Source organism: Mus caroli, unplaced genomic scaffold (assembly GCF_978045245.1).
Source record: "Mus caroli unplaced genomic scaffold, Mus_caroli_1 scaffold_14, whole genome shotgun sequence".
NCBI lineage: Eukaryota > Metazoa > Chordata > Mammalia > Rodentia > Muridae > Mus > Mus caroli.
Window position 1 is genome coordinate 96,957,555 of NW_028227269.1, and position 26,441 is coordinate 96,983,995.

Genomic DNA, 26,441 nt, shown 5'->3' on the forward strand with positions numbered 1-26,441 from the left:
TCCAACCATAACCTGTCTTTCTTATCTATCCCAAAATCTCATGTTAATATCACAATATAAAACACAGCTTAACTTTAAAAATGCCACAGTACTTTAAAACTTTCAAAGTCTCTACAGTTTCTTTCAAAATTTCAAAGTCTATTGACTGTAACATACGGTTCCTTATTCTAAGACGGAGGAAGGAACCAGGATATGGTAACAAACAGATTAAAGTAAAAGCCAACTCCCAATGGTATAAATCACTCAGTGCCCATCACCCAGAATTCACTCATGATCTTCAGGGCTGCAGAGGTCTTCGGCAACCCCGCCTCTGTAGCTTTGCCACCACTAACTAGCACACACAGCTTTTCTTATAGGCTGCACACCACGGGCCTCCACTGCAGACTGAGGCTGCATCTTCACAAAGCCTCTCCTCGGGGAGACCCGCGTCCTGCCATACAGTGCCAATCTCATATTCTTTCTATAACCCCTTCAAGCCTTTAAAACCAGGACGATGTGTAAGGTTCCACGTTACCAAGTCTGGGATGCAGCCTTTGCCTTCCATGGACCACAGCGTCTGGGTCTCAGAAGATTTCATCTCCATGGTGCTGTTCTTCTCATATTAACCACAACTGATTTTTCAGCCTCAGATGACCAACATATATTGTCCCACTAACACGAGGTTTTCCATTCCACAGATTCGGAATCCAAATGTATCACACAAACAGCCCTGATAAGAATATTTGAACTGACTTAAACTTCACTTTAAATTTCCTGAGCCAGGCCTTCATTATCTGCATTTCATCCAGCATTATCGTCCAGCCTTCCGTAGAACGGCCTGCTAACCTCGGAGAACTCAATGGCTTTTCTGGTGCAAACTCACAAAAGCTTTCGTAGACCTACATGAAAAGCAATCTGAGGCATAAAATCAACACGGTCGGATCTTTTATAAAGACTGAATTCATAGAGAATAAAAAAGTCGATGTTCCTACCTGACTTCTGATGTACTTTATCTATTTACTGGGGGCAGGGAAGAATGATGGATTCGCTTCCCTACGTTTGATTAGCTCAGCATAGAAAATTTACATCCTCGTAACACTGAGAGGTTAGTAGGGAGCTAGATGGCTAGCAAAACAGAGTGGACAGTAAAATAGTAACAACTCAAAACTAGTTAAAATATCTTCATAGGTGTTTAATGGCTAAGTCTGTAAATGATACCTAGTATAAAAACCTGGCTTTTAAAAAGTTTGATTTAATATGAATATGGTGTGCATGCCTATAATTCCAGCACCCGGAAGGCTAAATCAGGGGGTCTAGAGTTCAAGGCCATCCTGGGCTACATAAACTGGGGGTGGGGGTTTGGGTAGGTCAGGGAGGGAAGCAGACTGGCTGAGAAAGATTTAAGTTATTCCAAATCACGACCCATAAACTTTATTGGCTCCTCGGTGTCAGAATGGAAATTCCTAAATCTCACTGGGCACATGTGCCCTCTGACTGGTCTCTTGGTCTAGACAAATTCTCCAGCATAGCAACAACTTATTGTGAGTTTCCAAACACATTGTGAGCCACTTTTTTTCTGGCCACAGAGCTGAAGCCTTCATTATTAGTATTACTATAATCACTGTTTCAAGACAACATTTTGTATTATGGGCTTGAACTTGCTGTGTAGTCACGGGGAACTCACAAGGGTTGGGTTTGTAGACATACACCACTGTCCTGGCCTGCCTTTCTGTTTCCCTCCTTCCCTCCTTCCTTCCTTATTTCTCTTCCCTTTTTTTCAACAGTTCTAACAAACCTATTTTTTTTTTTTTTTTAGCACACACTGCTGTGCTTCGTGATTTAATCCATTAGATGATGGTGTGTTAGGATCCATGTTGTGATCTTGTTTCCTACCCAGAGCTAGCCTGAGGTCTTCAATAAACAGACCAACTGGATAAAGTTGGGTATTCGTCAGGACTTTGCAGACTTTCTTTGGCTCTCACCTTTTTCTGCTTTGGCTCCCTTGGCTTCATTCAGCCTTCTTTATACCCAGATTCCTGGCGTACGGAGCCTCTGTCCCTCCCCCAGACTTCCCTGTCTCCATTGCTTGTAGGCTGTAGAGTTAGGTCTACACTGCCACTTCCAGACCTGCATGCTTCTCAGATTGTGCAAGGGACACTGAGCCTCATCACTCTTGGCTTTTATTCTGGAAAAAAAGCAGAGAGGACAAGTTTTTCAGGAAAGCAATTTCATGTGTTTGACAGGAAAGTTAAATGTGTTCACCTTCACGATGCCCTCCTTGGGCTCCAGCAAAGCCAGTGATGACTTTGGATTAGATCCTTTAGTTACCTTTCCTTCTCCATTCTCTTCAGCAGGCTCTCTCCTGACCGTACCACAGAATTACAGGGCTGGAGTAGTGACTGGAACTCCAGAGAAATCTTAGCTATTGGATCTTAGCTTAAGTCAACCTACATTTCCTGAACTCCCAATTATGTATAAAAAAACTAAAGGTCTAGAAATTTCAGGAGCGCACAAGGCTGAAATGCTTGTGTACACATGCCAAGATGATCACAGTATTTGTCAAATATGGTCAGTGTAGAAGATCAGAAGCATACAGGGAAGACGGTAAGGAAGTCGAGAGGATGTCGGAGGGTTGGAGACCTGGGAGGACTTCCTTGACATCAGGGTCCTGAAGCAGACTGCAGAGTATACTAACAAGCAGGTCTGGGCTTGGTCAACTGTGGAAGATCCCTACTGTTATTTGACCGAATCTTGTTTTTCCGTGCGTTTTTAGGCGGCGTGGATTTTGAAAGCGCGGGCGCTGACAGAGATGGTGTACCTAGATGAGATTGATGTGGATCAGGAAGGAATTGCTGAAATGATTCTGGATGAAAACGCTATTGCTCAGGTCCCACGTAAGTCAGCGAAAGGAGACATAGACCGTGAAAGACGAATATGTGTGCACATACCTTTTATAATTTTTATAAGCACATATGAGACTGCCTTAGAGTCCAAGTCAGGGTCATGATATGAGTAGTATCAGAGAATGGCCATAATATATGGTGGCTTGCTGGTAATTTATTAGTTGTTAAGATCTTCTTTTCCTTGTTGGCTTGCTAAAATATATAAACTCTAGACATAACCTTTTGCTTGGAGATATCTGTATGAAAAATAATTAACTTTTGGGTCTAGATCCATTGATTTAAACTCTTAAGGTGTGCTAGTTTTGAATCTTAGTGCATGCTCTGCTAATAGAATGACCTGTTAGCTGGGCGTGGTGGCGCACGCCTTTAATCCCAGCACTCGGGAGGCAGAGGCAGGCGGATTTCTGAGTTCGAGGCCAGCCTGGTCTACAAAGTGAGTGCCAGGACAGCCAGGGCTACACAGAGAAACCCTGTCTCGAAAAACCAAAAAAAAAAAAAAAAAAGAATGACCTGTTAATTCCTTGAGCCTCCAGTAAATGGCTTGTACTACACTAAACGTGCCTTATAGACTCCTTGTGAAGAAGCTAGCACACATCCCGTTATATGTGCTCACTTGCTGGATCACAGTCAAGAATGGAGTCATGTTAGAACTCCAAGTGCTTGTGAGAAAACACCAAGGAAACAGGACAAGAGTCTGCTGACCTCAGTTTCTTCAAACACAGCATTGTTGTTTGAATGTGTTTTCACGCTCCTCCCAGGGATAGCGCATAGGAGTGAGTCTGCGTCCGCTGACGTTATTTATATGCCTCTAAGGAGAAACACGTGTGGCTTATCCTTGTGGTTGAACATCTTACTCATGTGATTCTTCTTATCCTGAGTATAAACTGTCTGATGCTCTGAATAAAGTTGGCTAGTGCGTGGGACTTTAGTCTCCCCACGCTCCCAGGTTCCGGCCACAAAGTAGAGCAGTAAAATCTCACTGAAGCTGAGTCTCAGTCACATTTCCTCAATGCGTTTCCTATTAGTGATGTCTTCTTTCCCAGGCCAGCACAAGTCTGAAAATTAGATCACTAAGAGTTTCTAAAGATTCATAAGTAATACATAAATTGATTATCATCCCATCTTGTAGGCCCTGGCACATCTTTGAAGCTCCCTGGCACTAACCAAACAGGAGGACCGACTCAAGCTGTCAGGTCTGTATTGTAGTTTCATTCCTGTTTTCAAATCCTGACCAGACCATATCCTTAATTGATCTTGTTTGTGTTATAACAACTGTTGATCTCCACAGGCCAATCACTCAAGCTGGAAGACCCATAACAGGTTTCCTTCGGCCCAGCACACAGAGTGGAAGACCAGGTACAATGGAACAGGCCATCAGAACACCCAGAACTGCCTACACAGCACGACCTATCACTAGCTCATCTGGAAGATTCGTCAGACTGGGGACTGTAAGTTCTGTCAACTTTCCCAGAACCTCGTATTACCCAAGTAACTTTATGCTTCTCTAGTATTGTAGTAGAAAATTAGATGGAAATTTTGAAGTAATTCTGTTGCTTTATAATTTCTATAATCCATTATAATCTTCATGCATACGAAACTCTATGTTCCAAGACAAGGTTTTCAGTTTCTTGTTCTTTCTTTTCTCTCTCAGGCTTCCATGCTTACAAGTCCCGATGGACCATTTATAAATTTATCTAGACTGAATTTAACAAAATATTCCCAGAAACCTAAGTTGGCAAAGGTATGTGCTTCAAAAGATTCTAAGTTATGAAGTAATGATACAAGAAATGATAGATGTCAAAACAGTGTTAGTGTCACATGTAAAGAGATTTCAGTTAGTGTAACATGTAACAATTCTTTTTGTCTTGAATTAAGTACAGTTGACCAGAAGTAAGTACATACATATTTATTATAGGCAATCTTTCCCCCTGGATAACAATAATAATTGTACCACACAGAACGCAGAGAGGCAGTATCATCTTTGTAGAACGAAGCTTGACACTGTCTGCATGTGTATATGTTTGTTTTTCAGCTTGGACTGTTTCTAGAAAAATCATTTTCAATTCTTGTGTGATTTAAGGACTGTCAAAAAGATGGAAAATATATGTATGCATAGTTAGTAATTAAGTAGGCTCTCAGTATTACTCAACCAGACAGCAGCCAACATAGCAACTACCTTAAACATTCTCATCACTCAGCATATTCCCTTAAATTAAAGAGGAAATTAGGGGCTGAGAGAGCAGGTGGATAAAGAAGCAGAGCCAAGGAGAGTGGAAAGAAGAAAAGGAAACTAGAGAAATTAGAAAAATGTAATGGAAGCCGTTCAGGTCTTTTCCAATATGAAGAACTAGGGCGTGGGAGGCCTTAGGAGACACTGCTCAGTTGGCAAAGTGCTTGCTTCACAAGGACAGCGGTCTGAGTTTGCTCGCAGGGATAACATAAAAATGCTGACTATGGACCAGTCAGACGGCTCAGTGGGAACAGCTGCATGCCAGCAACATTGATGACCTGGACTCAGTTCCCTGGACCCACATGGTAGAAGGAGAGAAATGACTTCCCTAGGTTATCCTCTGACCTTTTCATTTGTGCTGTGACATTCATGTGTATGTATGTATACATGCATGCGTTTGTGCACACATAAGTAAACAAACAAACAGATAAATAATGTTTTTTTTTTAAAAAAACTGGGTATGGTGGTATGGTGGTTAGTTTTAATTATCAGCTAGGCAAAATTTAGAATCTCATAGAAGAGAGTCGTAATGAGGAATTATTTAGATCAGGTTGACTGTGGTCATATCTTTATGGGTTTGCTTGACTTGTTCATTGATGTAGGAAGACCCAACCAGCCCATTATGGGCAGCACCATTCCTTAGGCATAGCATCCTCAACAGTCTTAAGAGAGGAGATATCTTGCTGAGAGCAAGCAAGGATCCATGTGTTTTATCTTTTTCTCCATTCTTGATTATGAATCCAATGTTTTTAGTTTGTGCCCCCACTTTCCTGCAATGATGCACTTAACCTTAAAATGTAAGTTAAATAAATGCCTTTCCTTCCTAACTTGCTTTTTGTCAGGATATATTGCCACATCCACAGAAATGCAACTAGGCTATGTGGCTGGTTGACCAGCACCTAACCAGTCAGTGAGCCCCAGGCCAGTGAGACTCTGTCCTAAAACACAGGGTGGGCTGGAGAGATGACACAGTGGCTAAGACTACTTGCTGCAAGCCACGAGGAGTGGAATTTAGATCCAGCACCGGCAGAATAAGCTAGGTGTCCCACTCACACACCTAACTGCCGTTCTGAGGTGCATGGGGACAGGAGGGTGGCCAGGGCTTGGTGGCTTCCATCTTAGTCAAGAAAAACATGAGCCCCAAGTTCAAGGAGAGGAGACTCTGTTCAGAGGAACTGACAGAGTGACAGTGCAGAACTCCCGATGCTTTCCTCTGGCCTCCATGTGCAAACAGGCCTTCCCTCCCCAACCCACCCTGTCCCACCCCTGCCGCCAGGCACGAACACACGCACAAATGTGTGCTTGATTAGCAGCAGCAGCTGATGTTGTTCTCTGACTGGCTTCCATGTATTTATACACAGCCCCTAAAAGAAAAATGAAATAAAACAAAACCACAAATCCCTTGGGGAAATAGCTTGGAATAAGTCACACAGGAAGGAGGAGATATAAAAGTGAATAAAACCAAACAAACAAAAAGACAGACAGACACCTGAGGGGATGGCTTGAAAAATTAATCTATAATCTGGGCGATGGTGGCACGTGCCAGCACTGGGGAGGCAGAGGCAGGCAGGCAAATTTCTGGGTTCAAGGCTAGCCTGGTCTACAAAGTGAGTTCTAGGACAGCCAGGGCTACACAGAGAAAAATTGTCTCGAAAAAAACCAAAGCCAAGCAACCAAACCAAAAAAAAAAACAAACAAAAAAACCACAAACCCGCAAAAAAACAACAAAAAAGCCAAACAAACTAACAAACAAACAAAAATTAAGCAGAAAATTCTACTTAATTATATTCCATGTCATTTCAAAAGGAATACCCAATTTCTCATGTGTCAAAATTAAGTAATAATCTTTACAATATAGAGTATGTAAACTTGGTGAAACATTGGTGACAATTATATTCAGGAAATAAGTAATTTATTCTGTCTTGTTCTAATAAAATGATATATATAACACGAAGAAAAAAAGTTCATCTCTTTGAACTTCCCAGTTTATTATGTGTACAAAAAGTGTCCATTATGAGTTGGAGAATTTTAAAATGGGTTATTATGACAAATGACAGTCACACTTGTTACTTACCAGTTTCTACCACTTTAGAATATCCTGGGCTTTTGAGTCAACTAAGTTTTGAGTTTTCATATAACAATAACTGTGCAGATAAAACTGAGTGCGCTTTGACATTTTCCCTTCCCAGGCTTTATTTGAATATATTTTCCACCATGAAAATGATGTTAAGATGGTAAGTGATGCATTCACGTTATTTCCTCTCATTGTTATTCTCTAGACTTCGGGGCTTCAGGTTTTGGAATGTTCTATTTTCTTTCCTTAAAAACAAATGGAATTATTAAAAATTGGAGGAACTGAAAGCTTCAGTTTCAGTGAAGACATTTGTATAAATATAGAAATTATAAGAATTATTATGCCTGGTTTATAGATTATGCGGCTCCTGTTAGAGGGTAAGATAACTGAGAATACCAAATGCCAGTTAAAATGCATTCTTTATGCTAATAGTATTACTGGTCCATCCTTCTTCAGACCGCAGCTTACCAGCATGCCTTTCTGCCTTCTTCTGCTCCTCTTGCCCCTGAAGGTTTTAAATACACAGAAGTAGAAAGAATAATATAAAGAGCCTCCGATACTCACCACCTAGCTTTACCAATAGTCGGTAACTTTCATGGTAACTTCTCAGTAATGAAGTTTAAGGTTATTTGCATGTGGCTTTCCAAATTTGTTTCAGTTTATATAAGCTCTATGTAAATGAGAATAAATCTCACAAAGTTGTTTAAGTCAAATGAAGTCAATCCTATACTTTTTTTTTTTTTTTTTTTGGCTTCTCAAGATAGGCTTTTTCTGTATAGCCCTAGCTGTCCTGAAAGTTGCTCTGTAGACAGGACTTCAAACTCAGAGATCTCCCTGGCTCTGCCTCCAGAGTGCTGGGATGAAAGATGTGCACCACCACTGCTCAGTTCCCCCCATTCCCATTTTCTTATTAGTCCAGGAAAAACACATGCCAGGTATTCAGGAAAAAACTTTCCTCCGTTGTTTTCTTCTGTGTGCCAGGCACACTTCAGTGTCTGGGGAGAGCTAATGAAAACATGATACTGCACTCGCTTCTGGAAGCTGTCCATTGGCACGGGGGAAATAAAATTGATGGAAACGGTCCCTGGGTGCGGAGGTGCACATCCGTGACTACAGCACTCGAGAGGCCGAAGCAGGAGAGTCATGAGTTTGACACTATTCTTAGCTACAGAGTCAGGTTACAGGTGAAGGACAAAAACAAGAGTCTGTTGCCAAACTGAAGGTAGCCAAGGGAGTAGAGTCCATGCCTGCAGTGAGCAGGGTTTCATGGAGACGAGACAAAAGAAATGAAGAGACCCTGAACAGAGGATGGCATGAGTGCTGAGGAAGACTCATCTTTCAAAATGAGAGCACCAAAGAGACAGTGTAAAGAAGTGACTGAACTTGATGACAGACTTGGTATTGTGGACAAAGGAAGGAGACAGACGTCAAAGCTGCCATCCAAGCATGCCGAGAGGACCGTAGCTTTGCTTGCAGGCACAGGATGTGAGGGCAGCTCATCACTTTATAAAGCTGCATACTGACTCAAAGAGGTTTGTGTTCTAAGTAGCAGAAGGCTCTCTATGTGGAGACATCATTGCATGCTCTGAGGAGTAGGGTGTGTTTATGCATCTAAGAGCCTAGGCTGGGTATGGAGAAGAATGGCTCACCTGTGATGGAGAAGTCAGGTGTGTGATCGATCACACAGGGACCAGAGGAGCCTAAGGTCAGCCTGTCAAGAAACCATGTGTGTTTCTGTAAACAGAAGCCAGTAGTTTCACTTACTATACAGCTCATAGAGATTTTCTGTGGGACGATATATAATACTGCTTGAATCCTACTCCATTTACAGATGATGAGCAAATCTCTAATTACTAAATTGTCACAAAGCTGGTTTTAAAAGGTTTTGTTTTTGTACAAAACAGGATCTCATTGTATAGCCCAGACTGGCCTTAGACCCTCAGTCCTCCTGCCTCTGCGGCCTTAGATCCTCAGTCCTCCTGCATATGCTGCCTTAGACCCTCACTCCTCCTGCCTCTACTGCCAAGTCCTCGGGTTACAGGTGCAAGCCATCATGTCTGGCTTTATACCCTTGGGAATTTTTTTTTTTGTTTATTTGTTTTTGTTTGAAGATTAATTCATTTACTGAGCGTGCCAGCCACTGTGTCAGTCCTAAAATCCAGAGCAGAGGAAGGCAGGCCAACCCAAGTCTTAGCTCTTTATATTTATGTCAAGCAGATTACATTCACATTGGCCTAGAAATAGAAATTCAAAAGGGCCTCTCTTTCCTAATTACCTGTGTTATTTAATAGCAATGGATGTGTGGGTCTGTGCTACGCTTCCAAAATCAGAATCTCCAGAGGAGGCTGTGACTCGGCTGCTATTAAGAACCCCACAAGCAATGCCAGTATTCAATGGAGACTGGGAACTACTGCTATACAATATATTCTGAAATTATAGAAACATTAGAAAATGTTATTCAAATGTAGGAAATAGAGTTGAGGACCCTTGGCAACATTTGAAAGCTTGAGTTCCATGTAACAACCTCATCAGGGAAGGTAGTTCATTAGAAGAAGTTAGTGATTTAAGAGAAAAAAAAATTACAAAATGGCCTTTAAGTACATCTCGGGAACAGAAAATGATGCAAAATCTTACTGGGAACCAGAGTTTCTATTTATAAATTTAATAAGATTATGTTCATGAGTAATGTCTCAATATACTCAAAACAAGCAATGCTGAACAGGTAGGAAGACTTTGCAGTAGATCTTTTTGAGTCACTAAGTGACAACTGAGGAAGCTTGTTTGGAGACATTCTGTTACACATGGGGTTGCCTGGTAATTAGAGTTTGAATTAGAGCTAGGGAGATGGCTCAGTAAAGTGCTTGTCTTACAGGCATGAGACCCTGGGTTTAGTCCTCAGAACTCTCATGCAGTTGTTGGTCATGGTGGCACGCTCTTGTATCCCTGTGCTGGGGCAGTGGAGATGGGCAGATTACTGGGGGCTTGCTGTCAAGTCCAACCTAACATAGATACATGTATGCTCCCATATACGTATGAACATGCATATACATACTACATATATGCCAGAAAAAAGCTTTCTAAAAGTTCAGATAATCTTTTTTTTGATATGACAAACAATATTTAAAATCACCCTATAGGTATATTTTCCCCTTCTACTCACTATATAGGAATTGTATATAAGAACCAGACAATTTCTCACTTTTGTGTATGTTCATATGTATATGGGCACACATGCATGTATCTATGTGTGTGCTTACACATGGAAGCCTGCCATTGCTGTCAAGCATCTTTCTCAATCACAGTGTACCTTGGATTGAGGCAGACTCTCTCACTGAGCCTGGAGCTTGCCCTTCTAGCTAGTCTAGGGAACTAAGAGGGCTCCCTGTCTGTCTTAGTTAGGGTTTTACTGCTGTGAACAAACACCATGACCAAGGCAAGTCTTATAAAAAAACAACAACATTTAATTGGGGCTGGCTTACAGGTTCAGAGGTTCAGTCCATTATCATCAAGGTGGGAGCATGGCAGTATCCAGGGAGGCATGGTGCAGGAGGAGCTGAGAGTTCTATGTCTTCATCCAAAGGCTGCTAGTGGAAGACTGACTTCCAGGCACCTAGAGTGAGAATATTAAGCCCACACCCACAGTGACATACCCACTCCAACCAGGTCACACCTATTCCAACAAAGCCACACTTCCAAATGGTGCCACTCCCTGGTGCAAGAATATACAAACCATCACACTGTCTTTGCTCCCCACTCTGCTTCCCTGCCCTGTACACACACACACACACACACACACACACACACACACAGTGGATTCTGAGGATCTAAACTCCCAGTCCTCATGCTTGGTCAGAAGAGACTTACCCAGAGTCACCTCCCCAGCCCTTAGAGGGCTTCTTATGAACATAGAAATGACCCTGTGACAGACGGTTTGGAGGAAATAGCAGGAAGCAGGTGCAGTAGAGATGTATTTTCTTGTTGGTAAGAAATGTAAAAGAAAAGACTTTAGAATGTTTAGGGAGAGTGTTGTAAATTATTACAAGTCATAGATAACATTGCAAAGGGTGCAATTTACAAAATGGTATGATAACGGGAAGCAGATAGCAATCAACACATTTGCGTGACTTGTTTTTTGCTTTCAGCTCTCATAAAAGTCAGGAAATGTAGCTGTGTTTGACATGATTATTATAGATATAGTAGCAAAAATAATTGAAAAACAATATAAATGCTTAATACTAGAGAACAAATTTGATAAGTTATAACAAACGGCAGGATGGACTTTTTGTGTATCCATTAAAATAATAATTTCCAAAAATCATAAAAATTGCAAATGTTTGTTTTTATATAATGTTAAATCAAAAAGTACCCATTCATAATGGCAAATAAAAGTGTAGGTAAATACATGCACACATGTACTTAAGACTTTCTTGGATGTGTTTCTTGAGAATAGCTTTAAGACTCCTTCATCCCATGTGTCCTGTTGAGCGCTCACAGTCATCAGCCACTCAACTTGGCTCGCAGCACTGGTGGAGAGTAGGCCTCATTTCTATTGTTTTCTCAAGCTTTTCATACGTTTCCTGGTTGAATAGCAACGTTTGGTTTATATTAGCTATAAATTAAGTATCTCGGTAAAATCAGATGCTTGTAATTGGGCCCTCATTATATTCACTGCTTGTCGCTCTAGTATGGAACACTTAAGGCGGTAGCTTGTTTTGTTTTTACTCCCTGAAAAGTAAGAAGTTTCCTTTTCTGTTTGTACTCACAAGATGACAGGCTATATTCCTTAGACAAATAGTTGCCAAAGCTCTTGCATTGATCCTATGATTGACTGGAGGAATGCCAAGGACAGATGCCTGCACGTGTTCTCTGCCCACTAGCCCGCATGTGCTCTCTCTCTCTCTCTCTCTCTCTCTCTCTCTCTCTCACACACACACACACACACATGTGCACACATGTACGCATGGTACTCTGTGGATCAGACGCTAACATTAAAATGCCATTTTAGATTCTATCGCAAATGTTATTTTCCAAAAGGATTTAGATAATGAGCACAAACCGGGCATTTTTTTAAAAAAATAAACCTTTTATATATTTTGCAACTTTGACTGTAAAGCAAATGGAGGGGCGGTTCAGTTTTTATTTTTGTATTTTTTTACCCTCCTAATGAAACCAGACCTATTTTATATGCACTACTTTGGATGACCTTCCAATTTTTCAAAAGAAAGTATTTTGCATAAATACAGGGGACATTATACGTAAATATCAAGAACTGTGAAGCGGCATTTAAACGTTAAGAAAGTGAAATTGATCTTTGATGTGACAACTATATTTCTGTCTCTGTCCTCCTATTTGGGGAGCATTATTGACAAACCTAAAGTGACATGCGGGTCAGACATTTTTTCTTTCTGATAATAGGGAGAATGCTAGAGCAATTAAGAGTACTATGAAGTTGCATTTTCAATGTTAAGAATAAATAACATCACGCGGGGCGGTGGTGGCACACACCTTTAATCCCAGTACTCGGGAGGCAGAGGCAGGTGGATTTCTGAGTTCGAGGCCAGCCTGGTCTACAAAGTGAGTTCCAGGACAGCCAGGACTATACAAAGAAACCCTGTCTCAAAAAAAAAAAAAAAAGAATAAATAACATCAGTCATATGAGATGGCTCAGTAGGTAAAGTCACCTGCCACCAAGCCCAAGATCCAGGGTTTAGTCCCTATGCCCTACATGGTAGAAGTGGAGAACTGAGGCCTGCAAGCTATCCCTGACCTCCACATGTGCACTGTAGCATGGGTATAGTTGAGTTGATCTGAAGAGAACTGTATTTATTCTTTTGTTATTGTTACCTATATGTATATATTTGAGTTTTTAGTGACTCTCTCTCTTTCTCTCTCTGTGTTTGGATGGTATTTGGCAGTAATATGTGTGGGCTGATGATCTGGAATCTTTAATTCCATATGCCCTTTAATTTCAGCATCCTGAAGTTGTCATAACTGTAACCAGAGTCTCAAAAGTTTTTAGTGTTTGGATATGTCCACAGACTACATTGTTAAGATTTGCCAAAGTCCTTCTACAGTTGGACTTTAACAAACCTGTGGCTTTACAAAGAAACACTTGAGGCGTTTATATTAAATACATATTATTAATAATAAATAGTATTTACTCTAGCTATTAATTATAATGTTATTTTAAAATAATTACTAATTTCTATTGCACCATGTGAAGAGACACCATGACCATGGCGACCCTCATAAAAGACAGCATTTAGGCGGAGCTGGCTTACAGTTTCAGAGGTTCAGTCCATTATCCTCATGGCAGGAAGTGTGGCAGCAGGCAGGCAGACATTGTGCTGGAGAAGGAGCTAAGAGTTTTACATCTGGATCAGCCGGCAGCAAGAAGAGAGAGACATTAGGCTTGGATTGGACCCTGGAAACCCCAAATCCTACCCCATGACACATTTCCTTCAACAAGGCCACACCTCCTAACCTTCCTCAAGTAGTTCCACTCCCTGATGCTCAAGCATTGAAGTCTGAGAGCACGGATGCTATGTGGGCATCTGTATTCAAACCACCGCACTCACTTGTTTTCATGTGTACACGATGTATTCTGATTATTTCCCCTCCTCTCCCTCTCATCCCTGTTAGCCTTCTTTCATTTCGACCAGTCCCTTTCCTAGATTCATGACTTTTGGTTGTGTGTGTGTGTGTGTGTGTGATCTGTTTCTTTTACTCAAGATTCACTATGTCACCACTGGGGTCAGACTCCCCATTGGAATCTGATGGGGGTTACCAGTGAGGATACAGCTGAGGCAATGACTCTCTCTCCCTGCATCTATCAGTGGTGAATAGTTCAGCAACAAGGAGTAGGGTCCCCTAAGATACTTTCATTCATACCTGGCTGTTGATGTTTGTGTTCTTGGGCATGCAGAACACAGGCATCTGCAGCTACTGTGAGTCTGTGACTGCAGGAACCCAGGACATGGCATTTGCAGCCCTTTTCCCTGTCTTAGAAGGGATGATGTGACTGTTTTGTTAAGCGCTGTCACTTGCACATCACGTTTCTCAGCACTCTTTGTAGCCGTCAGGTTCTATATTTACCACTCTTCCCTGGAAGAAGGGGCTTCCCTGCTTAAGGCTGAGAGTAGCATTCATCATGGGTAGATGAAGAGTGTTCTGAGAGATGGCTGTAGGCTTTCCAGAGAGGGTCCAAGGAGTGGGGCTAGAGGGTAGCAGTCCTTCTTCTGGGACCTGCAGCATGTGCTCTGTGCCCGGGGGCGTGGTCGGTGCAGGTTCCAGGGAGTGGCTGTCTTGGAGCTGCAAAAATGCTTAAGTGTAAATATACATGGTAAAGAATTTGACATAGCTCACTCCATAAAGTGCTTGCCGTGCAAGTGTGAGTATCTGAATTCAGCCCCCATAACCCATATACAAAAAGCTAGACATGGAGACCCATGCATATAAGTCCAGTGCTAGGGAATCCCAATCCCTGGAGTACTTGACAACCCCAGTCTAGTCTACTTGACAAGTTTCAGTGAGCTGCTCTGTCTCAAAAAAATGAGGTAGAGGGCACCTGAGGAACGACAACCAAAGCTGTCCTCTGGCTTCCACGTGTGCTTATACACAGACACACATAAACTCTCTCTCTCTCACACACACACACGAAAAAACACAGAGAGGGAGGGAGGGAGGGAGGGAGGGAGGGAGGGAGGGAGAGAGAGAGAGAGAGAGAGAGAGAGAGAGAGAGAGAGAGAGAGAAAGAAATGCAGGTCTTATACCACTACATAAAATACTTTAAATGCTAGTAGCTCTGGACTATGAATAAGGAATTATTTGAAGCAAGGGCTCTAGTGAATAACCCGAACAAGTCATCCCTGGGTGCCTCTTGTGAGCACAGTGACGCTCCAGGACAGTGGAGATGGTAAGACAGTGTAGTAGTTATGTTTCTGTTGTCATGGCCGAGGAGAAACACAGAAGAAACAGTTTATTTTCTGTGGTTCCAGAGGGGTGGCATGCATAATGGTTGATTGGCAGGAGCAGGCAGCCATGGCAGCTAGAATGGGATGCTGAGAACTCTTATCCTGAATTTCAAGCACAGAGCAGTTGGAAATGCCATGAATCTTTAAACTCTCAAAGCTAGCCTCTAGTGACAACTTCCTCCAACCAGGCCACATCTTCTAAACCTCAAACAGTGCCACCAACTGGGGACCAAGTGTTCAAGAACATGAGCCTGTGGGAATAGTCTCTTCCAACTGACTACAAAAGGTCTCCCCTAGGGGATCACAGGGGCCTTTAGGAGTCATTAAAAGTGTTCCTGTCATAAATTCATTCTTTTTAATAGCTGAGTAGTACTCCATTGTGTAAATACATTTTCTGTATCCATTCCTCTGTTGAGGGGCATCTGGGTTCTTTCCAGCTTCTGGCTATTATAAATAAGGCTGCTATGAACATAGTGGAGCATGTGTCCTTCTTACTGGTTGGGACATCTTCTGGATATATGCCCAGGAGAGGTATTGCGGGGTCCTCCGGTAGTACTATGTCCAATTTTCTGAGGAACCACCAGACTGATTTCCAGAGTGGTTGGACAAGCTTTCAATCCCACCAGCAATGGAGGAGTGTTCCTCTTTCTTCACATCCTGGCCAGAATCTGCTGTCACCTGAATTTTTGATCTTAGCCATTCTGACTGGTGTGAGGTGGAATTTCAGGGTTGTTTTGATTTGCATTTCCCTGATGATTAAGGATGTTGAACATTTTTTCAGGTGCTTCTCTGCCATTCGGTATTCCTCAGGTGAGAATTCTTTGTTCAGTTCTGAGCCCCATTTTTTAATGGGGTTATTTGATTTTCTGGAGTCTACCTTCTTGAGTTCTTTATATATATTGGATATTAGTCCCCTATCTGATTTAGGATAGGTAAAGATCCTTTCCCAATCTGTTGGTGGCCTTTTTGTCTTATTGACAGTGTCTTTTGCCTTGCAGAAGCTTTGCAACTTTATGAGGTCCCATTTTATCGATTCTTGATCTTACAGCACAAGCCATTGCTGTTCTATTCAGGAAAATTTCCCCTGTACCCATATCTTCAAGGCTTTTCCCTACTTTCTCCTCTATAAGTTTCAGTGTCTCTGGTTTTATGTGGAGTTCCTTAATCCACTTAGATTTGACCTTAGTACAAGGAGATAGGAATGGATGTGTGGACACTGTGCCCCTTCTTAGAATTGGGAACAAAACACCCATGGAAGGAGTTAAAGAGACAAAGTTTGGAGCTGTGACGAAAGGATGGACCATCTAGAGACTGCCATATCCAGGGATCCATCCCATAATCAGCTTCCAAACGCTGACACCATTGCATACACTAGCAAGATTTTGCTGAAAGGACCCAGATATAGCTGTCTTTTGTGAGACTATGCCGGGGCCTAGCAAACACAGAAGTGGATGCTCACAGTCAGCTATTGGATGGATCACAGGGCCCCCAATGGAGGAGCTAGAGAAAGTACCCAAGGAGCTAAAGGGAACTGCAACTCTATAGGTGGAACAACATTATGAACTAACCAGTACCCCGGAGCTCTTGACTCTAGCTGCATATGCATCAAAAGATGGCCTAGTCGGCCATCACTGGAAAGAGAGGCCCATTGGACTTGCAAACTTTATATGCCCCAGTACAAGAGAACGCCAGGGCCAAAAAGTGGGAGTGGGTGGTTAGGGGAGTGGGGGGGGGGGAGGGTGTGGGGGACTTTTGGGATAGCATTGGAAATGTAAATGAGCAAAATACCTAATAAAAAAATATATATAAAAGTGTTCCTGTCTACTTCAGCCCAAGCCTCATGTAATGAGAATTGCTAAGATATGACTTTTTCCTACCATTTTTATTGTCTCATAATGTATATGTTCCTTAATGAGATTAACAGTAACATCTGGTTCCTCCATATTAGACTTGATTCAGAATTGAATCTGAAGGCAAACTCAACTATTTACCTATCATAAGCACTGAATCCAACATTAGGAAGTCAGGGTACATAAGAAACAGCCAAATAGAAGCTTTTTCTAAAAACGTAGCAGGTCTGTTTATATTAAACATGGTGGTGAATGTGATCTGTTTGCTGGGATAGGTCTTAATAAAGATTGAGTCAAAGTTAACATGCATAGATGTTTACAATGCAATCTTGAATGGAGCCCTCTGAAAACAGTTTCCACATTGCAGAGATAATGCTGCCAGAAGTCATACTTCTCTCGTATTTTTTGTCTTTTATTCTGGCTAGAGGGGGAAAGAGAAATAGGCACATGAAAGTATAATTGTCCATGGCTTATTTTTCATTTCCATAGCATTCAAGTAGAGATGTTGACTTTTTTGGGTCCATTAGAGGCTCAGCATGGTGGCACCATTCCTGGATAAGTAGTTTGCATATTTAGAGGTCTCCCCTGGAGCAGGAGAGATGGAGAACACAGGAAAAGTCATTAATTTTTGCAAGAGGAGGTTGAGGGGACTTTTCTGGCATTCATTTTAGAAGAGAGCCCATGTTAAGGAGAACAATAATAGGAACGCATTCTTGAGATAATAGGAGCACAACATCCAAGTGTCCCATTAATGGAACTGTTGGCTGTCGTTGTTATTAACACTGACTCCAGAATAAAAGAGTTCCAACAGTGAGAAGACAAGAATCAAAAATCAGAATTCTCATTTAACTAATAACTAACAATAATTCTATTCTCTGAGTCTTTATAAAACTTTTGGATTTCTGTGAACTTCAAATGGTTCTCTTTCTCCTTTGTCCAAAGGTTTTCCACTTCCTCTCCATAAGAATCCCAATTCTTGATTGGTTTTCTCTTCTGTGACCATGTAAAAACACTGGAAGGAAAAAGGTTAAAAACATACGGGATTGTGATGGAGAGATGGCACAGGGGTTAAGAGCATGCTGTTCTTGCTGAGGACCTGAGTTTAGTTTCTGTTCCCAGCACCTCACATGTGGAAGTGCACAACCATCTGTAACTCCAAGGCCGGGAAGCTGAGAATCTGATGTCTCTAACCCCTGCAGGCACTTGCTTGTGGTCTCCCCTTCCCCCTCCCCCTTCTCCTCCCCCCCCCCCCCCACACGAATTCTTAAAAGATGTGAGATAAGCAGTTAAAATATGAAGAAAAGTTTTAATTACTAGAAGGTAAAGCGATGTTAGAGCTGTTGAGTTGTGCTCCTTGAAGGCAGAAGTTACTCAAATACTGAATCTTCTTTGCCTCTCTGGCATCCCATTCTCCAAAGCTCCTTTTTTTTTTCTTGCTCTGAATTCACATCTGTGCTCTTTAACATGGAGGTCCCAGGTACATGGTGCCACACCTAGCTTTTCATAGGGACTGGGGATCTGAATTCATGTCTTCATGCCTGCACAGCAAGCCCTTTGCCTACTGAAGGCCTAAGCATCCAGTTCCTCCTCCCATGTGACTAGAAACTGAACCTCAGGTTGGTCATGCACGTGAGGCAAATACTCCGCCCTAAGCAATGGCCCCTGCCCTTACAAACACCCTTCCTATCTCCTTACCTGCTCCTTCTCTTTCTCTACATCTGGGTTTAAAATGGAGACTTTGAGTGGATCTGTCTTACATACAAAAAGCTAGACACCACTGAATTTTGAGGCATTATCAATCTTTAGAGAGTACATACAAAGTAAAATCCTAGCATTTTAAATTTCAGTTTTGTGCCTTGTATATTAAAATTGTATTCTGATATGCTGTGCGTCTGCTTGCCTTAGATCAATGTCTCCAACCTGTGTGCTGTCAGCCCCCTGGCCTGGAACTGATCATGTAGGGGAAATTGGTGGGGCCATCTGGAAACTTGGGCAACATGAGTTTCTATCTAATTTCTAATATCTGTTTTGATGGATGCTAATTATCTGGTTTATTTCATTAATTCCCCTCCTGCCTGTTTGCTGTTAGAGAAGCAAATCATAATTGAAAATGAATTGTTTTCAAAGGCTTTGGATTTGGCGTCCCTTTCCACGGAGTATTCTCAGTACAAGGACTGGTGGTGGAAGGTACAGATTGGAAAATGTTACTACAGGTAAAGTTTTCATTATCTGTGAAAGTGGAAATATTTTTTGTCATCAAATATGAGAATGAAAAAAAAAAAACAAAAACACCTTTCCTCATGAAACAGTGACGACTTGCACTTACTTGGTCAGTTTCTGAACAATCACGTGACAGCACTGAGTGCCCTGTGAACTCGTCATACCAGGAAGCAGAGGCCGGAGCTTGGTTGTGATTCTCACCAGAAACTGGTTGGTGACAGACCTGGGACTAGAACCCAGTGTGTTCACAACAGTCTGTCCTCCTGGCTCTCAGTTCCTCACTTACACCAATGCCTCACATCTGGAGGGCACCCAACTGATAGGAGCCAGCTCGTTTGTGCCTTGCCGCATCTCCCTCAGGACTCATGACACCTGGAGGTAGCTGCTCGGTTGAGAAAGATCAAGCCTCGCCAGTGTGAAGCGAGTTGTCCAAATTCAGAGAGCTGACGTGATGACAGCAAGAATATCAGCCCCACTTTCTGGCTCTGATTCTCTTATTAGTACTTTATTTAGTTAAGACAGAGTGTCACTATGTAGCCCAGGCTGGCCTTGCTCTCGTGATCTTCCTGCCTCCATCTTTGGAGTGCCAGGATTACTAGCAGTCTCCCACAGTCAGCTACTATGTCCATAATCCTTATTGTTTTTCTAGAACCTGAGCATTTTTAAGTGTGCTTAATGTTGAAATACATCAGGAAGAAAACAGATCAGCAAAGTTGTAACTAACTTTATGACTATTTAGCAACAAGTGCAATCTGAAACTTGCTGCTGATATTCAGATAATTTAGAACCTTTGGAAAACCGGGAAGGATGAGCACTCATATTTTATCATGGAAAATGGGCTTTATTATTAAGAATCACGATTGGCTTCAGTTATCATGAGCAACCATCAACATTGCTAGGCCAGCTCTGTGAGGAAAAGGAAGCAACTGGACTAAAAAGCGTGCCTGTTGCTCTGTGGAAATCAAGATTACTTGCCATTTAGACATCTCACATAAAACTCTGAAGTATTTTTTTTTTCTCACTGACAAATTGAAAAGCGTTTTGTACCAGAAGAGAGCATGAGATCATTGTAACATTAAAATCTTATGAGTTTAATCTTAAGGACAGTTTTAGCATCTTGAGCTTCCATACAAACCCTTCAGACATAGTTAATAATTCAAAGAAAGGGTAACTCAGACTCTTTCTACTGCCCATAGGAGATGCCATTCGTGTAGCTTCTTTCAAACGAATGCATTTTATCACATTACAGTATTGTTCTGCTCCTCAGGACACCTTACTATGTACCGTTCACTCTTTTGTACATTCATCCACTTAGCCAATATTTAATGAGCAGCTACTCTCAAGTGGGATTACAAAGATTGATCAGATTGTCCCTACTTTCAAATGCTGAGCCAGACAACAAATAAATATTATCATGATGATTGCCATTATTATGAAAGCAAGAGCCAGGCAGCACACTGAGAACCCGGAGACAGACCTGGGCCACCACCCGGACAGAGCAAAGATGCCTCGTTAGGGAATGCAGCCCCGAAGTTGGCTTCAGCCTCTTCGTTCCTCACCTAAGTTCTACTGACCGTTCCTCTGTACTCCCGACCCTCTCCAGTACCCTAATTCTGGGCATTTTGTTGTCATTTACTGCAGTGGTTCTCAATCTTCCTCATTCATCCAGTCCCTCACGTGGTGGTGCCCCCTGACCATAAAATGATTTCCATTGCTACTTCATAACTGTGATTTTCTTCTGTTATGACTCATAATCTAAATATATGATATGCAGGATATCTGATCTGTGACCCCTGTTAAAGGGTCATTTTAACCACCAAAGGGGTCGTGACCCACAGGTTGAGAACCACTGCTTCACTCCTGGTTGGGTTCTTACAGTAACTTCTTCCCTGGGTTTTCTGCCTCCAGTCTTCTCTCACCAAGCCTTCCTGAGTATAGCGAGGGGAAATGCCACAGACAGCCACCCTCAGATCCTTGATGGTCCTCCGTGTGGCTGGTTAGGATTGGTGTGGTCTCGTGCTGCTGTCCAGGTCCTACCTGCTTTCCCACATCTCACTAGTCACATTGTTATGTCCTTTTCGGCTAAACTAGACAACAGTCTGTCCCTAACATGCTATCCACCTGCCTGCCCGTGAGCTGATGCCATCATAACTACTAGAGCCCTGGAAAGGCAGCACGGCACACACTCTATCTGCCTCTCGGACTCCCATCCACGATTTTCTTGATTCACTCATGTTTCTCTAAGTAATTCTTCTCACTGGCCATCTCAGTGAACACATCCAGGCTTCACTCGTCCTTACCTGAAGGATGCTTAGTATCCTCTTCGCTTTCATAGCTCTTTAACATCATCAAATGTGTGCATGGTGATGCTGCACACTGCTGATGAATTCATTTGCAGAGAAAAGGTGGGCAGCTGGCGAGCACTCTCACTCTGGACTCTCTACTGATCTGAGCTGATTAACTTGGTGGTGGTGGTGGTATGTCTAAGTATGTTGTATGAATGTGTATGAACTTGTGTGTGTATGTGTGTGTGTGTGTATGTGTGTGTGAGAGAGAGAGATGAATGAATGAATGAATGTGTACATTTATGGAAGCAGAGGTCAACTTCAGGTGTCATTTCTTAGGTACCATATACCTTTTTTCCACCCCCATAAGTTCTCTTGGTCTGAGGTTGGCCTATTGGGCTAGGCAAATTGTCCAGTAAGGTCCAGTTATCCACCCACTTGTTTCCAGCTTCCAGCATTGGAATTACATGTGCAAGTCACCAGGCCCAGCTTTTTGTGGTGTCTGGGGATAGAACTCAGGTCCTCATGCACTCTACCAACTGAGCAGTCTCCCCGTCCGTCCTCTAGAGTTCCTTTAATGTGGCCTACTCCATTCTTTTGTTCAATAATTCATGTGGTAAATTCATTTTATTTTATTTTTTTATTATTTCTGGCTCTCAGAACTTTGGGGTTCTCTGATAGTATTTTATACATAGTCTGAGAGGTAGATGGGACCTGCCAGCTTTACCTTCATCTGTCGAAGCCACCGTTGTTCACTTTAAGCCCACTTTCCAGCAGCTGCTAGTATATCAGCTACACCAGTGCTTGAAGTCGACATCTTGAAAAATGATCAAAGCTATTCCTTCCAGCCTTTACACGAAATTAGTACAATGAAGCATACTATAAGTATAGATACTTTTCAGTCCATTTTGCAAAGTATAATATCTAAGTAGTTCTTAGATTGCTGAAAGTGAATAGTTAGGAAAAAAAAAGCAGAACAGGTCTACTGAGGACAAGCAGCGAGGAAGCCGTGTGTGCCTCAGCCACTGTCCTGGTGGTGACAAAGCTCACAGAGGCGGACACAGACATCAGGGCCGTCACTTAGGCAAGGAGCAAATTTTAGATTCACAGAGGAGGCAATCCATCCACTAAGGGCAAAGGAAGAATGATGATATAGCTATAGTATGCAAGTGGCAGTTGTTTTCACCAAACTAGTGTAGGGACAACTAATGGGGGCTGGGGTGTCTTAGGGAAGGTGATGTTTTCAAGGAAATGCCATCTTACAGTTTTCCGGTGAAGTGGCGGCTCCACATTTATTCAGGTCACTTGCCATATGTGCAGCTGGTCGTTTAAGCTCTCACGGTGGTGAACTGATGTGACCTCGCTTACAGACAGCTTTCAGTCCTACTGCAATTAGGCTACTGCCTTTACACACCACTTGAAGCATAGATAGCTCATGACTCTGGGAGACAGGTGGCTTTTGCTAGCTTTTGTTAACATACATGTGACTGTCAGCATGTACAGCAGCATCTCCTACTTGGGCCTACACTGGCTCTAGGGTGGGATGTGTCTGTTCATACCCTCGGGGCTTGAGACAAGTGATGGAGTGCTGAGTTTTCAATTGAATGGCTAATTTTTTAAATGGTTATTTCTAGGTTAGGAATGTACCGTGAAGCTGAGAAACAGTTTAAATCAGCCTTGAAGCAGCAGGAAATGGTAGACACATTTCTCTATCTGGCAAAAGTAAGTAAATATTCTTAATTTGAGTGAAAACTGTCTTAAGGTGCTGGCCATTGCATGGGGGAAACGCTGCCAGTTCCTTCTAGAATATTTGGCAAGTTAATATGTTCAGAGTTATGTAACATATGGAGAGAACCCACGGCACAAGGAATTGATGGCTGTGGAAAGGAAGAAAATCCCTTTGACAGATTGCTTAGCAGGACACAGAAAACACCGTAGACTCAGCGCCCTATGGGCACCAGAAAGGCGTTTTCTACAATCTATTTTGTCCCAAACCTGAGCAGGTGATAGAGAACAGGACCCCTTTGCCTTCAAAACAGGATCTCTCTGTAGTCCAGTCATCAGCTCAGCATCCTCCTACCTCAGACTCCAGTAGCTAAGACTCCAGGCCTGTGCTGTCAAACCCTGCTCTAAGAACAGGGGCCATTTCATAGACTGTTTTGTAGGGCATTAGGCTCAGTCCTGCTGTAGTAATTAATGAATGCAAGTCTTATTTCTTTTTTATTGAGCAGGATTCAGTATAGGACATTGTAGCAGGTCTGTTAGTAAAGACAGATTAATTTAATCTGTGCAGTAAACAGAATACGTTTTATACTTTCCTTTATGTTACTAAGGAAGACAAGACTGCAAGGAGTCACGTTTTCAGCTCCACTGGGCTGCTAACAGCAAGAGTTCGAGTCCCTTGTGTTGCACAGTGTCGCCTGCAGCTCCAGTGCAAGGGCCACCCAGAGTTTTTCAATACAGATCGCACCTTCCTAAGCTGAATATCCGAAATCAGAAAAGCTCCTGAACCTGAATTTATTGAATGCCAACGTGATATTACAGTTTCATATGATTTAAGTTTCAGACCCGATATCATCTGGTGTGTCGCAGTTAAAACACAGGTGCACAACAGTGATTGTGTAAAACTTCATATAAACCTTACATGAAGATGGAAAAAATCAGCGAGAGATGGCTCAGCAGTTTAAAGCACTTGTCTCTCTTCCAGAGGACCCAGGCCCCAGGCCCAGTACCCACATGGTGGCTCACAGCCATCTGAACTCCAGTTCCAAGAAATCTGACCTCCTCTCCTGGTCTCCAAGGTTCCCAGGCACACACACACGATGCAGGCATACTCATAAAATAAAACAATAAAAAGACAACAACAATGACTTTCATGTTTAGACGTGGGTTCTATCCCCAAGGTATCCGGTTATCCACAGCCACGTATTCCAGAATACCTCCAAAATCAGAAATTAAGAGCACTTCTGGGGTAAAGTGTTTCAGAGAAGTCCTACCTTATTCTACCTTATTGGAATAACAACACTTTTTTTTTTTTTCTGAGCATAACAACACTTTGAAAGAAAACGCCTGATGCAGTGGCAGTTATCTTGGCTTATTGCAAAAGATTTCCAATTTAAAAAGCATGCTTTGCAACTTGATGTGTGGAATGTGGGGGGGGGGGGGGGGAGGAATGGGAGGGGGTTGGCACCCAGAGGGGGCTTTCCCTTCTAAGGGGAATGGGGTTGGACTTCCATGAGGGGGTGCTGGGAGGAGAGGAAGGGCTGATATCAGGTTGTAAAGTCAATAAATAAATTGAATAAAACAACAACAACAAAGAAGAAGTGAGCTTTGAGCAGAAGGAGTGTAAGGGTTGGAAGGGAGGGGGTGGGCTCTGAACTGCTGCCCTCTGGGTGTCCCACAGCCATTGCAATCAAGATCTCACAGCAGTCAGTATAATACCTCTATAAGATTAAGCTTAAAAATCGATCAGTCCTCTGTTGAAGAAGGGACAGACCTCTGTCCTGCTGAACTTTGGCTACTGGTATGTTCTAGGTGAGAGACCGTCTTTGTTTTCAGTTGTGTATCCATTGGTGAGCCCAGCAGGCTCCAGTGGGTAGCTCGAAACCCTTATCATGCACATTACCCAGGTTGAACTCGGTGAGTCAAGAAACAAAACAAAAAGATATGAATATCAGAAAAGGACTTTTCTGAGATTCTGAGAGTGGAGGGTTGGTGTAGACAGGGGTGAGATATTCCCCTGACCCTTTTGTTTTGTTTGTTTGTTTGTTTGTTTTTGGTTTTTTTGAAACTGGGTTTCTCTGTGTATCCCTGGCTGTCCTGGAACTCACTTTTGTAGACCAGGCTGGCCTCAAACTCAGAAATCCGCCTGCCTCTGCCTCCCAAGTGCTGGGTTTAAAGGCGTGCACCACCATCACCACTGCCTGGCTCTGACCCTTTTTTCTTATCACCCAGTCTGTGTGACAATAATAGCCCCACAGAAAACATTTCTTGGGATGATAAATTTATGTACAACATGTGCACATAAACTATAAAATCATTATTAGAATCCGTGGAAAATTCTTTCTGGGAGATTTTTTTTTCTAATCAATAATCAAAATTTATCATGCAAATGCAATTATTTTAAGAACCCATAATCTTATTGAAACCCATCTTGCTTTTAGGTTTATATCATATTGGATCAACCTGTGACTGCTTTAAATCTATTTAAACAAGGCTTAGATAAGTTTCCAGGAGAGGTGACCCTGCTTTGTGGAATTGCCAGGATCTATGAGGTAAGGTTCATATTATTTTAAAAGTTGGTATAAAATTGAGGTTATGTGCTACTTTAAAAAGCTCATAGGCCCTTGGGGTGCTAGTAGGGAGCACAGTTTATAAAATTAAGATCGTTGGCCATGGTTCAGCAGTACAAGGAGAGAATTTGCTGTGTGTGTTTAATTCAGCTAGGTTTTTATAATGAAGTATTTTAGACACCCAGAGGTCAATGATACAGGACTGGAATTTAACTTATTTCTCCTGTGTGGGTAGCCTGTGATCTCAGCATACTTAGCAATCCTTTCCCAATATCTGTAACATCAAATATCAGTTTTTCCCATTTCATATGGCTTGAGTATTCATTAGCCTATTTGTCCAGCCTCCTACCAATCTCAGACTAGCTGCATTTCTATGGTTTTCTAATGGCGCCTGGTAGGTGTGCCTTATCAGGGTTGCTTTCACAGTTTGAACTCTTACTTATTCTTAAACAGTTTTAGATTCATGTTCTCAGATACCATAGAATGTTTCCGTTGAGTTCTCTTCCCTGCTAATTCCTGTAGCAGTGATCCCGAGGCTACGTTAGGCAAGCCTCCGTCTGGTTTTTCCCTTTACAGCTGAAAATTTTTCTCTTTGCTCTTCCATATCGATTTTAAGACTGATGCCTCAAGACCTG

General features: G+C 42.3%; 1 protein-coding gene across 2 annotated transcripts in view; it reads left to right on the forward strand.

Moving 5' to 3' along the window:
• Ttc8 (tetratricopeptide repeat domain 8) overlaps positions 1–26,441 on the forward strand; it is a 75,586-nt gene that overhangs the window by 31,588 nt on the left and 17,557 nt on the right. For both annotated transcript variants that reach the window (XM_029484921.2, XM_021178803.3), the window contains 8 exons: positions 2,753–2,873; positions 4,012–4,075; positions 4,171–4,330; positions 4,534–4,623; positions 7,302–7,346; positions 19,137–19,222; positions 23,149–23,236; positions 25,678–25,788. In XM_029484921.2, the coding sequence (XP_029340781.1) occupies positions 2,753–2,873; positions 4,012–4,075; positions 4,171–4,330; positions 4,534–4,623; positions 7,302–7,346; positions 19,137–19,222; positions 23,149–23,236; positions 25,678–25,788 (765 nt within the window). The remainder of the gene's footprint in view (positions 1–2,752; positions 2,874–4,011; positions 4,076–4,170; positions 4,331–4,533; positions 4,624–7,301; positions 7,347–19,136; positions 19,223–23,148; positions 23,237–25,677; positions 25,789–26,441) is intronic.